General features: G+C 37.5%; 1 protein-coding gene and 1 long non-coding RNA gene across 2 annotated transcripts; one reads left to right on the top strand and one right to left on the bottom strand.

The window, feature by feature from the left end:
* Positions 1 to 3177: 3177 nt before the first annotated feature.
* Positions 3178 to 3613, bottom strand: LOC119487520. The gene is made up of 2 exons (XR_005206718.1): positions 3472 to 3613; positions 3178 to 3398 (listed from the first exon to the last, which is right to left on the bottom strand). It is a non-coding gene; the product is annotated as an uncharacterized LOC119487520 (long non-coding RNA).
* On the top strand, positions 3346 to 10943 carry tmem168b (transmembrane protein 168b). Its single transcript, XM_037768466.1, has 4 exons — positions 3346 to 4689; positions 6277 to 6419; positions 8025 to 8299; positions 10015 to 10943. Exons 1-4 carry the CDS (start codon positions 3541 to 3543, stop codon positions 10560 to 10562), a joined length of 2115 nt encoding a protein of 704 aa, XP_037624394.1. The 5' UTR covers positions 3346 to 3540; the 3' UTR covers positions 10563 to 10943.
* Positions 10944 to 12905: the final 1962 nt, after the last annotated feature.

Consider the following 12905-nt stretch of genomic DNA (forward strand, 5'->3'; position numbering starts at 1 on the left):
CTACCCTATATCAGTTATATTTCAATGCCATTTTATTTTTTCTGTAGTATGGATAACAAGAAGCAATACAGTGTTCAGGATGCACTGGCAGTCATCCAGGGAGATGACAGTGATTTTTGTGTTGTAAAACAAATCTGAAAAAAAGATTTTGTTGTTAAACCTAAGAAGTAAAGTTATAATTTTGTGGAAATGCAAATAAAAAGACAAGTTTTTGTTACCAAACACAAAAATACTGTCAGGCTGATTTATGTTCAAATGAGGAATACATTTACTATAAACGCCCAATGTGACGTATATGTAACTTTACAGGTCTTTAAAGAAATTTTGAAAAAAAATTCAGAAATGTGTTCTATGTGGTCTATTTAGTCTGTATTATATCCCCCATCATTTTCCTTGAAGGAGAAATGGGTCCGGGTTCTTATGGGTTAAAGTGCTGCAGTAGTAATTACACTGGAAACTTACACTAGAATTTTACTGAAAGTCAAATACCTTAAAGCCAACAAATAGGAACTAATAAAGTAAATAACTATGAATAAAATGTGAAAAAATACAGATATTTAAAGACACTTTAACAGACTTTTTCAGAATGGGAGACATGAACTCATGACTTTATTTTTTTAAAATCCCTACTACAGTTTTGCTTAGTTTATTAATTTTTTTAATTTAATTTACTATAAATTTATTTTTTTAACTTTTTTTTTACGGCATAGTTGATTAAAGTGCTGCAGCAGTAGGGTAAAACACAGTAGAGTTAACTGCCTCAAATCTAAAACGTAAATTTGCCCAAAACGTCGGTTCACCACTTTTGACCCTCAGCTCTCACCGTAGCCGGAGCCTGGGTGTCATGACGTGCTGGCTGTCAACTCAAAACTTTTAATTCGACAAACTTTCAAAACACTTTTACAGACTTTCTCAGAATGGGAGACATGAACTCATGACTTTATTTTTTTTTTTTAAATATTATTATTTATCGCCCTGAAAAAAGTATAAATTAAATTAAATAAAACATTTTTTTTTTTTTAAAACTAAGCAAAATTGTAGTTTATTTTTTTTTAATTTAATTTAATTTATTTTTTATTTTTTATTTTTTTTACGGCATAGTTGATTAAAATGCTGCAGCAGCAGTAGGGTAGACAGTAGAGTCAATAACTCCCTCAAAACACTTCTACAGACTTTCTCAGAATGGGAGACATGAACTCATGACTTTATTTTTTTTTTAATATTATTATTGATCGCCTTAAAAAAAAAAAAAAAAAAAAAAAAATAAGCAAAACCGTAGCTTAGTTTTTTTTTTTTTTTTTTTAATTTAATTTTATTATTATTATTTTTTTTTTTTTTTGAACTCATGACTTTATTTATTTTTTTTAAATATTATCATTTATCTCCCTGGAAAAAATATTAAATTAAATTAAAGTAAAAAAATAAAATAAAAAATAAGCAAAACTGTAGCTTAGTTTTTTTTTTTTTTGTTGTTGTTTTTTTTTTAAATTTATTATTATTATTATTATTTTAACTTTTTTACGGCATAGTTGATTAAAATGCTGCAGCAGCAGTAGGGTAGACAGTAGAGTTAATAACTCCATCAAAACACTTTTACACACTTTCTCAGAATGGGAGACATGAACTCATGACTTTTTTTTTTTTTTTAAATATTATTATTGATCGCCTTAAAAAAAATATTAAATTAAATTTAAAAAAACTAAGCAAAACTGTTGTTTAGTTTTTTTTAATTTAATCTAATTCAATTCAATATATATATATATATATATACATATATATTTTACGGCATAGTTGATTAAAATGCTGCAGCAGCAGTAGGGTAGACAATAAAGTTAAAAGCTCCCTCAAAACACATTTACAGACTTTCTCAGAATGGCAGACATGAACTCATGACTTTATTTTTTTTTTAATATTATTATTGATCATCTTAAATTTTTTTTTAATTAAATAAAAAAAAAAATAAAAAAAATAAGCAAAACTGTTGCTTAGTTTTTTTGTTTTTTTATTTAGTTTATTTTTTTTACTGCATAGTTGATTAAAGTGCTGCAGCAGCAGTAGGGTAGACAATAAAGTTAAAAACTCCCTCAAAACATGTTTACAGACTTTCTCAGAATGGGAGACATGAACTCATGATTTTTTTTATTTTTTTTATATATATATATTATTATTGATCGCCTTAAAAAAAATATTAAATTAAATAAAAAAAATAAAAAAATAAGCAAAACCGTTGCTTAGTTTTTTTTATTTCATTTGAATAAATAAAAATGTTTTTTTAATTTAATTTTTTTTACGGCATAGTTGATTAAAATGCTGCAGCAGCAGTAGGGTAGACAGTAGAGTCAATAACTCCCTCAAAACACTTCTACAGACTTTCTCAGAATGGGAGACATGAACTCATGACTTTATTTTTTTTTTTAATATTATTATTGATCGCCTTAAAAAAAAATAAAAAAAATAAAAAAATAAGCAAAACCGTAACTTAGTTTTTTTTTTTTTTTTTTAATTTAATTTAATTATTATTATTTATTTTTTTTTTGAACTCATGACTTTATTTATTTTTTTTAAATATTATCATTTATCGCCCTGGAAAAAATATTAAATTAAATTAAAGTAAAAAAATAAAATAAAAAATAAGCAAAACTGTAGCTTAGTTTTTTTTTTTTGTTGTTGTTTTTTTTTAAATTTATTATTATTATTATTATTTTAACTTTTTTACGGCATAGTTGATTAAAATGCTGCAGCAGCAGTAGGGTAGACAGTAGAGTTAATAACTCCCTCAAAACACTTTTACACACTTTCTCAGAATGGGAGACATGAACTCATGACTTTATTATTTTTTTTTATAATATTATTATTTATCGCCCTGAAAAAAGTATAAATTAAATTAAATAAAACATTTTCTTTTTTGAAAACTAAGCTAAATTGTAGTTTATTTTTTTTTATTTAATTTAATTTATTTTTTATTTTTTAACTTTTTTACGGCATAGTTGATTAAAATGCTGCAGCAGCAGTAGGGTAGACAGTAGAGTTAATAACTCCATCAAAACGCTTTTACACACTTTCTCAGAATGGGAGACATGAACTCATGACTTTATTTATTTTTTTAATATTATTATTGATCACCCTAAAAACATTTTTTTATTAAAAAAAAAAAAAAAAAATTAGCAAAACTGTAGCTTAGTTTTTTAATTTTTTTAATTGAATATATATATATATTTTTTACGGCATAGTTGATTAAAGTGCTGCAGCAGCAGTAGGGGAGACAATAAAGTTAAAAACTCCCTCAAATGTAAAACGCGTATTTGCCCGTTTTGACCCTCAGCTCTCCCCGTAGCCGGAGCCGAGGTGTCATGGCGGCTGCTGGCTGTCAACTCAAAACTTTGAACTCGACAAACTTTCTAAACAGATAAAATGTCTTTAAACATGTCTTTAACTCTGCTGACAGCTGCTTCCACCTCACACCCTCTAAACCTCACCGGACACCAGATGAGTACTACCAGTCTATAAGTCATTAAAGGTCCTTTAGAGAGTCTTGTCATCATGCTGGGCTGTCTGCGCTACTGTGTGAGCCACTGCCTCCGGGCAGCGATGACCCGGCTGGAGGAGGTGAACGGAGAGGTGAGCAGCCGCTCGTCTGTCCGCTGGCTGGGCTACCTGTCCGGCTTCAACCTGCTCGTCGCGCTGTGTCTGGGTCTGTACGCCCGCTGGGAGAGGACCCTGGACACGTCTCTGCTCGTCATCTTCATCCTGGCTCTCGTCGTGCCCCTGATAGCTAGCATAGTGTACTACTACTTCAACATGGAGAGGGTCAGCCTCAGTATACTCCACCTGTGGTTCGGCTTCTTGCTCGGACTTCAGTGTTTCTTCCACACACCTGCTGCTGCTAACCTGGACCGAGACGTGAAGGAGCAGGCGGCCAACTACCTGCTGCTGGCCAGCGTGTCTCTGCGGACTCTCTGGGCGCTTCTGGAGAGGCTCTTCGGATGCACCAAGTACAAACCCGCCTTCCTGACCTCTGCAGAGCGGCTGGAGCTGCTGGGGTTCACCGCTGCCAGCACCTCACTGCTCTTCCACAAGTCTCTGAGTGTCATGGTGCTGGTTGTGGCTCTGGCAACTCTCATGGTTGCTCTCCGGATGAAGGCTGTTCTGGCTCTACCTAACTTAATCTGCTTCTCCATCATCACCTCTGTGCTCTTCTTCCAGGCGCTGGACATCACCACCAACCCCTTTGCACTCGCCTGCTTCTTCAGCCAGCTCATCTGCGACCCCTTACTGGATGTTTACTTCAGTGGGCTCTCTGTGATTGAACGCTGGCAGCCTTTCTTAGTATGGAGAGCTCTGTGGCGGAGGATGTCCTTGCTGCCTCTGCTGCTGGTGGAGGTGACCTTCATCATCCTGGCTGCGAGGAAGCTGAACGCCTTGGACCACCAGTGGTACCTGATGATCCCAGGCTTTGTGGTCTGCGTGATCTTCTGGCTCATCTGCCACTTGGTGTTTGTCATCACAGTGTGGGGCTTCCACACCAAGCTCAGTGAATGCCAGAGGCTGTGCTTGTCCCAGGGGTCAGGGGTCAGCGGCCTAGACAAGGTCATGGCATCAAAGGGGATGAGACACTTCTGCCTCATCTCTGAACGCCTGGTGCTCTTCTCGCTGGTGTCAACTGTTGCTGTTGCTGCTCTTTGTTGGCAGGTAGGGGCAGTCGGGCGACATGTATCTTCTCATATATCAACTGTTTATCACTGGATTTATTAATAAAATGTGCTGCAAATTTGAAAATACTGTGAGCACAAACAGAATTACGACATTGTGGATGAAACAGCAGTTAATCATGCGGAGGTACATGCACATCCATAAATTATTTGCAGTTGCTGGGTAACAATAATCTACTCTGCACAAAAGGATGACAAAATATATCCGTACTCTGCTATTTATTTCCCAATACTTCTTTTATTCTACATGGACATGACAATATTTCGAGCATGTCCTCTGAGACAGAGGTTGGAACGTTGTTATGTCCGTGTAGAATAAAAGAAGAACAAGACAGCAGCGTGTTTCTCTGTGCTCTTAGACCAGCATTTCTTCTGGGCCATCTGCCACATGGTGTTTGTCATCACAGTGTGGGGCTTCCACACCAAGCTCAGTGAATGCCAGAGGCTGTGCTTGTCCCAAGGGTCAGGGGTCAGCGGCCTAGACAAGGTCATGGCATCAAAGGGGATGAGACACTTCTGCCTCATCTCTGAACGCCTGGTGCTCTTCTCGCTGGTGTCCACTGTTGCTGTTGCTGCTCTTTGTTGGCAGGTAGGGACAGCCGGGCATCTTAGATTGATGGATGGATGGATGGATGGATGGATGGATGGATGGATGGATGGATGGATGGATGGATAGTACCTTTATTGATCCCGAGGGAAATTCAAGTTTCCAGCATCACAGTTCCATAGTGCAAAACATGTAAGTAAGTAAAAAAGTTAGTAGTACAAAGTACAAAAATATATACCAGATATAAAAATACAAGGAGATGAAGAATAAAACTGCTGTGATACACGACTATTAAAAAAGTGAATATTGTGCAGAAGAGACTGTTAAAAGTGGGTATAGTGCATTATTATCCGTCCTGCAGACCGTCCTCCTAATCTTATACTTTTGTAGAGAGATACCACACAAGATCAGCTGAATATCACTGGATTTATTAATAAAAATGTGCTGCAAATTTGAAAATACTGCGAGCACAAACAGAGTTACGATACTGGGGAAGTAACAGCAGTTAATCATGCGGAGGTACATGCACATCCATAAGTTATTTGCAGTTGCTGGGTAACAGTAATCTACTCTGCACAAAAGGATGACAAAATATATCCGTACTCTGCTATTTATTTCCCAATTCTTCTTTTATTCTACATGGACATGACAATATTTCGACCATGTCCTCTGAGACAGATGTTGGAACGTTGTTACGTCCGTGTAGAATAAAAGAAGAACAAGACGGCAGCGTGTTCCTCTGTGCTCTTAGACCAACATTTCTCAACCTTTTTGGCTTGTGATCCCTTAAAGGGGAACTACACACAATTTCAAAGTTCATTACATACATACATACATAGATGTTATTCCTATGGTCTAAGACAGTCCGAACATATTAGTAAACATAAACAACTCTCTGCCAAATCTAAAAAACTAGAGTGCTAAAACTCATATTTGTGATGTCATAAGGTATAAAGTGTGGAGCTGCTCCATAGACAATGAATTAGGACAGATTTTAATGATCATGACTGTCCTCTGCAGGCCTCCAGCAGCATCTTTGTGAGCATGTTCCTGCTTGTCCTGCCTTTGGAGTCTCTGTTCCACGGCCTTTTCCACGAGCTCGGGAACAGCCTGGGTGGAACCTGTGTGGGCTACGCGGTGGTCATCCCCACCAACTACTGCAGGTAGTGTGTGTAATGCATAACTGCTGGGAGAGTGGGAAACAGTTACCAGCCAGATGTCGGTACTGTGTGGTCCTACCAGGGTATGTCTAAGTGACTAATGGGGACAACGCTTTCTGTAATAATTCCAGTATTGAGGGAGAACGCTGCAGCCGCCAGCCGCTAAACGGGCTGTAATGTAATCATTTGGGGCAACCTGGTACCGTCATTTTACGTCCACTAAAAGTGTTTGTCTTCGCCACTGACAGACTCAGATTGTTATTATATGTGTCTGACAACATTATGGAAAGGACCCTACAGAGAAATTAAATGTTTTTAATAACTTTCTCTTGTGTGTCTCGCTCGGAGAAGTCTCGTTGTGAAATGTTGCGTCTCCTCCACATTGTTGAAATCCGCTAAATATTCGGCCGTGACATTGACAATATTTTAGATAACACAAAGCTATGCTTTCTGTAGTCCAACACAACAAACTCTGATAACACCGGCACTCCTCTCTCCACTATCACTCACGTCTCCACCATTGTCTTCCAGCAACAAGTCACATGACACAATGACAAACAGGAAGCGAAAGGTGTGACGAACAGGTTTTTTCTCTGTAGGGACCTTTCCATAATGTTGTCAGACACTTCTAATAACAACCTGAGCTTGTCAGTGGCAAAGACAAGCACTTTTAGTGAATGTAAAATTACAGTACCAGGTTGCCCCAAATGATTACATTACAGCATGTTTATCTGCAGCGTTCTCCCTCAATACTGGACTATATTTAAAAAGTGTTGTCCCCCATTAGTCACTTAGACACAAAAACATGGGAAGATAGGGTCACCTTTTCCCAAAGTTATCCTTTAAAATCAACATTTTGTGTGTATTATTCCTGATATTTGAAGTGTTAATGTATCTCACCACAAAGCAGTAAGACATAGCCGTTCTGTGAGGAAGAGAAAATATTGATGAATCCCGGATTTGTTCGTACGCACGGTTTAAACACAGATTTGTGCATTTACATGTTAGTGAATGAGGCCCAATGACTTACAACTCTTTGGTTTTAAATATTCAGCCAACAAATGTTGCAGGAATGTAGTATTTGCCTGCTTACTTAGAGCTGTCCACTTGTGATCCGATCACTGAGGATGCATGTTAATACCAGGTCTGAACAGGGCCTATGAGAATGTACATACTGAAATGTTACAATTTTGGTTTTCATTGTTTTTATTGACTTGTCCTATAATGATCGGCTACTCCCATCAATTTCTAGTGACATATGTAGCCATATGTTAAGTCGTGAAATCCTTTAGCTTTTTTGCTCTGTTACAACAACTTCACTGCTTTCTCCGTGATACACCTCAAGGGGAACTTATTTCCTTATATAAAGAAATGGGGGTTTGGCAGTGTGCACACTCGTCATGAATTTGACAGTAATTTTGCCTGCACACTTATTTTGTGCACAAAGTAAGAACATTTCTATGCACATGTCAGTGAATGAGGCCTATTCTGTATTCATGAAGTCATCTTTGACTCATTAGTCATGCCCTGACCTGTGCTGAATGACCGATCTAAATAGACATGATTCATTCTCTTTCCTCCTCTGTGTTATTTTTGTCTTCCTCACAGTCCTGACGGCCAGCCCACGCTGCTGCCTCCAGGCCAGGTTCAGGAGCTGAACAGACGTTCTACAGGCATATTGAACAATGTGCAGCGCTTCTTCGCCCACCACCTGATTGAGACTTTTGGCTGCGACTATTCCCTCAGCGGGATGACCCAGGAGGCTCTGCAGGCCAAGATCAAACGCTTCCTGGAGCTACGCACGGCAGACGGGCCTCGCCACGACACCTACGTGATCTTCTACAGCGGTCACAGTTACCACTCCGGAGAGTGGGCGCTGGCAGGTGAGAGGGGAAATTCTGATTAGTAACACAGTTGATTAATTGACCATTTTAATGGTAATACAATTACAATTTAGGCAATTTAGGCACAAGTATTTGTAATAATTGTTTAATAATTGTGACCTTAATTGGGGCTTTCAAAGTTAATGAAGCTGGATTAGGCACAATATTGTTGCTTTGAGTGTGTTCTCAGTGTATCAAATGAAGCACTGTATTTTCACTGCAATTTTTTGTTTTGGGTTACATGCTGTGGTGGCATAATAATATTTTATAATAATGTTTTATTTATTAATATTTGATTTATATCACTGTGCTTTTTGATTTTTGTAATTTTCCCACAGAATTTTGTGATAAGGTGGAAAAGGCCTAAAAAAACAGTATTTAGACCAGAGGAAACTTTGTCAAAAATGTAATAAATTCAAACTAATGACCCAACCCATTTATGTAAGGGTGTGAGAATATCTCAAATATTATATACCCTTAATATCACACAAAACCTTCCACCTGTTTCATTAGATTAGTAAATAAAGAAAAAAGCAGTTTTAATGTAGGTGAGGTGTGAAGAGGAATAATGTGAGTGAAAAGTCACTCAGATATAAGAAACATCTGCAATCTTAAAGAATTTACAGGATTATTCTGTGGTCACACTTTGAATCTAACCCATTTTTTTACTATCAGAACACTTTTCTAATACTATTTTTATGACATACTATACTATAACTTTTATATGTAATACTAGACTGACATTTTTTGACTTTATAATATTTTATATGGCATGCAATACTATGACTTTTAATGACATTTTTTGATGTCTTTTTTTTTTTACTTCTTTTATGACACCTTTTTTATGAAATTTTTATGGCATACTATGCTATGAGTCTTCAATGACATTTTGTATGGCATAATATATTATTATTTTCTAAATATTTTTATGATACCTTTTTAATGACATTTTTATGGCTTACTATACTATGACATTTGTATGACTTTTTATGATATTTTTATGTAATACTATAATGACATTTTTATGACTTTATAATATTTTATATGAAATACAATACTATAACTTTTTATGACATTTTTATGGTATACTATAGTTTGCCATTAATTATGACATTTTATGATATATTATGAGTTTTTAAAATATATATTTGTTTATGACACCTTTTCATGAAATTTTTATGGCAAACTATACAATGACTTTTTTATGGCATGCTACTATGGCATTTTTTATGACATTTGATGGTATAATATATTATGAGTTTTTTTTATAAAAAAAAGTATATTTTATGACACTTTTTTAATGAAATGTTTATGGCATACTATAATCAATTTCTTTATGAAATACTATACTATGACTTCTTCAATGCCTTTTTTTAAATAACATTTTATACTATGAAGTTTTTCAAAAATGTTTATGACATACTATAATGTTAGGTAGGAAAAGGCATAATGAGTGAGGAAAGTCACTCAAATGTAAGGAACATATGTGCAATCTTAAAGTGTCTGTGATCACACTTTGAAACTACCTGACATTTTTTTATGGCATACTGTACTAAGACTTTTTAAAGACGTTTTTATGGCATACTATACTATGCCTTTTTTATGGCATTCTGTTTAGGTATTTTTTAATAATGTGAGAGTCTTATACTATTCTCCTCATAGATGGTTTGTTTCTGTGTGATCTGTAATCAGCTGGTTTCTGTGTTCCTCACCAGGAGGAGACACTCTTCGCCTGGATACCATCTTGGAGTGGTGGAGGGAGAAGAACAGCAGCTTCTGCTCGCGCCTCATCTTGGTGCTGGACTGTGACCACTCGTCGGCGTGGGTGAGGGAGGTACAGAAGGTGGAGGGTCCGTATGTGGCTGTGCAGGGAGCGACGCTCCTTCGAGTGACGGACGTCGAGCTGCAGGACCCCCCGCAGCTCGGAGACTTCACCGCTCAGTGGGTGGAGTATAACTGCAACTCAAACAGCAACATCCAGTGGTCTCAGCCGGGCAGGGCAGTTTCTGCCGCCTACGGCATCTCCAAATACTGGAGCGACTACACGCTGCACCTGCCCACAGGAAATGATGTTGCCAACCTCTGGAGCATGTACTTCCCTCGGATGACCTACCCGGTGGTACAGTTGGCGCTGTGGTCCGGCGTTTCCAATGAGTTGGGGCTCTGCAGCATTTGCCTGCGATTTCTTAGGAGAGTCAAACTGAACTGGTTTCCACCGGCGATACTGGACACTGGCCAAGGCTTCAAACTGGTCAGATCATAGAAATATGAAAACAGGCTATTTTTGTATTTTCTAAAAGGCGAAAGGCGAGTTTCTTGGACCCTTAAAATAGGCAGCTATTGGATTGTTAACGCGCCGCTAACCAGTTTTCCTGTTAGTTACTGAAAAACAAATCACTGACTGATCAGTCGGTTTGAAATTTATCTATTTAGTACCAGCTTTTATACTCTTTGCGATTTTTTCTATTAATGTGTGTTTTTAGCTTTGATCTTAACATTGAACACATATATCAACGTGTGAGATGAGACTCAGCACATTGACTCTATTTTGCACGTTTGCATCGTATTTACTGTTAGATCTGATTCCACCTTGATTATAAGAACATTTGTGCCTTTTATTGTAAAAATCACCAAAGAACATCCAGCTGGCTAGGCTCATTTTTTTTTTTTTTTTTTTAAACCCTTAACCAAAGTGGCCGTGGTACATTTTTTCAAAGGAAGATCTCAGGCGTAAATCATATAAGCAGCATTTAAGCAGTCCAGAGCAGTTTTTTAGAGTTCAAACTGTTATATTGTTCTTGTATTTTGATTGTGGAATGATTCCTTTTACACCCCTCTGTACCACACTGTGCATTTTACGCTCCAAGCTTTGAGTTAGGGCTGGGCGATACGGCCTAAAAATATAATCTTGTCCGTTTTACAATTTTAATCGTTTTTTTTTCTTCTTAAACACACAAAAGGAAAAGAAGAGAGAGAACCTCCTCTTTACAAACTTCGGTCGCCTCTCATCCTTCACTTCACTCTTTCTCTCGTTGCAGGTTGTGTCCGAGTAAAACCCCGGCCGTCGTTGCGTCTTTTCATGCGACGCATCCCGTTGCGGCCATCGGGCTTGTTGGAGGGGAAACGATGACGACACACTGTCGGACTTACGGTCATTATTTACTTATATTGTCTGATGAGAGATGAGGACAAAAATCCGACTTCAAGGATTTTCCTTTTTTATTAAAACGAAAACGGCGACAAAATGTGGAATAATCACATCAAATAAATTACAGCGATAGTCCATGAGAGTGAATTTGCTCATATGTAGACCTATAAACAAATAATATATATAAAGAATAAATATACTAAAATGGCACTCGGAGAGCGCAGACCTCCGCCAAGGAGCCTGACTTTATAAACAGATCACAGCCGACAGCTGGCGGTACCGTGAGGTCGTTGGCTTATTATTACCACGGTGTGTTTCCGTGTAACGTGTCGGCGGATGCCTCTCTCATTCAGCAATCAGCAGCCTTGTTATGTCTGTATAACGTTACACTACGTTATCTCTCATCCCGTCATCTACCGCTTTTTTCTTTTTCTCACCGCGGACGGAGAGCAGCTCCCGCACCTCGAAGTCTCGCCACACATCCACACACGTATCTCTCTGCTCTCCGAAGGAAGGGGGCGGGGTCACGCGTCATCAACACGTCATTTGTTACTCTGCGCATGTGTTATACCCTGGCTGATCGGAATCTGTAAAAAAAATACCTCCCTTGGAAGGAGGTAATAAAACTGAAGCCTATACCAACATATAAAATAAGAGACCTGGTTGAGACTGTCTGTCTATCGATCTCCGCTGCGTTTCAGTACCCGAGACAGCGCCCAGATGCTGGAATAACTTAGTCATGCTGCTTTTAGGTTCCACAGATTTTAGACGTACTTAACAGCGGATAGTGGTTTGCTCGAGGTCGGACGCTAAATGGACAACGCTATGGGAGCTCTGGGAAGCGGCGGCAGTTCCGTACTGTAATTACTCAAGTTAAAATGAAAATCAATTTTCATTTCTAAACATTGTCATATAACATTAATTCGAATGAATTGATAAAATCGATTTATCGCCCAGCTCTACTTTGAGTATATTCAATGCACTGCTTTGCACTTGTTTGTTGTAACAGCATTTTGTATTGCTTTTAGGGGTGATTTTTAAATACTCTCCGATGCTTCAGGGAGTCCAGAAAGAGTTTTTTTTAAAACTGTACTAATGAATGCACTACACACAGACATGTGTGCGAACCACAGTATGTATGTCAATGTATAAACCCCAGGAATTAAATGCATCACATGATAGAGATGCATTTTCTACTTGGGGTTTATCGCAGCGTACTGGGCTATGCAAGATTATTCAGGTAAAAGATGAGTGAAACTATGCAATAAAGGAGAAGTGGGACTTCACTGCTTAAATCATGAGTTTAATGGCCTCCTCATTGGATACATTCTTCCATCAACAAAATGAAACATTACAACAAATCCATTCATAAAAAGTAAAAGGTCTGCACACGGTTTAGTGGGGTTGTTATTTCCTAAAACTTTCTTGAAAGTTTCCTGGAGAGAACTTTGTAATTTT

This window comes from Sebastes umbrosus, chromosome 4, assembly GCF_015220745.1.
Source record: "Sebastes umbrosus isolate fSebUmb1 chromosome 4, fSebUmb1.pri, whole genome shotgun sequence".
Taxonomy (NCBI): Eukaryota; Metazoa; Chordata; class Actinopteri; order Perciformes; family Sebastidae; genus Sebastes; species Sebastes umbrosus.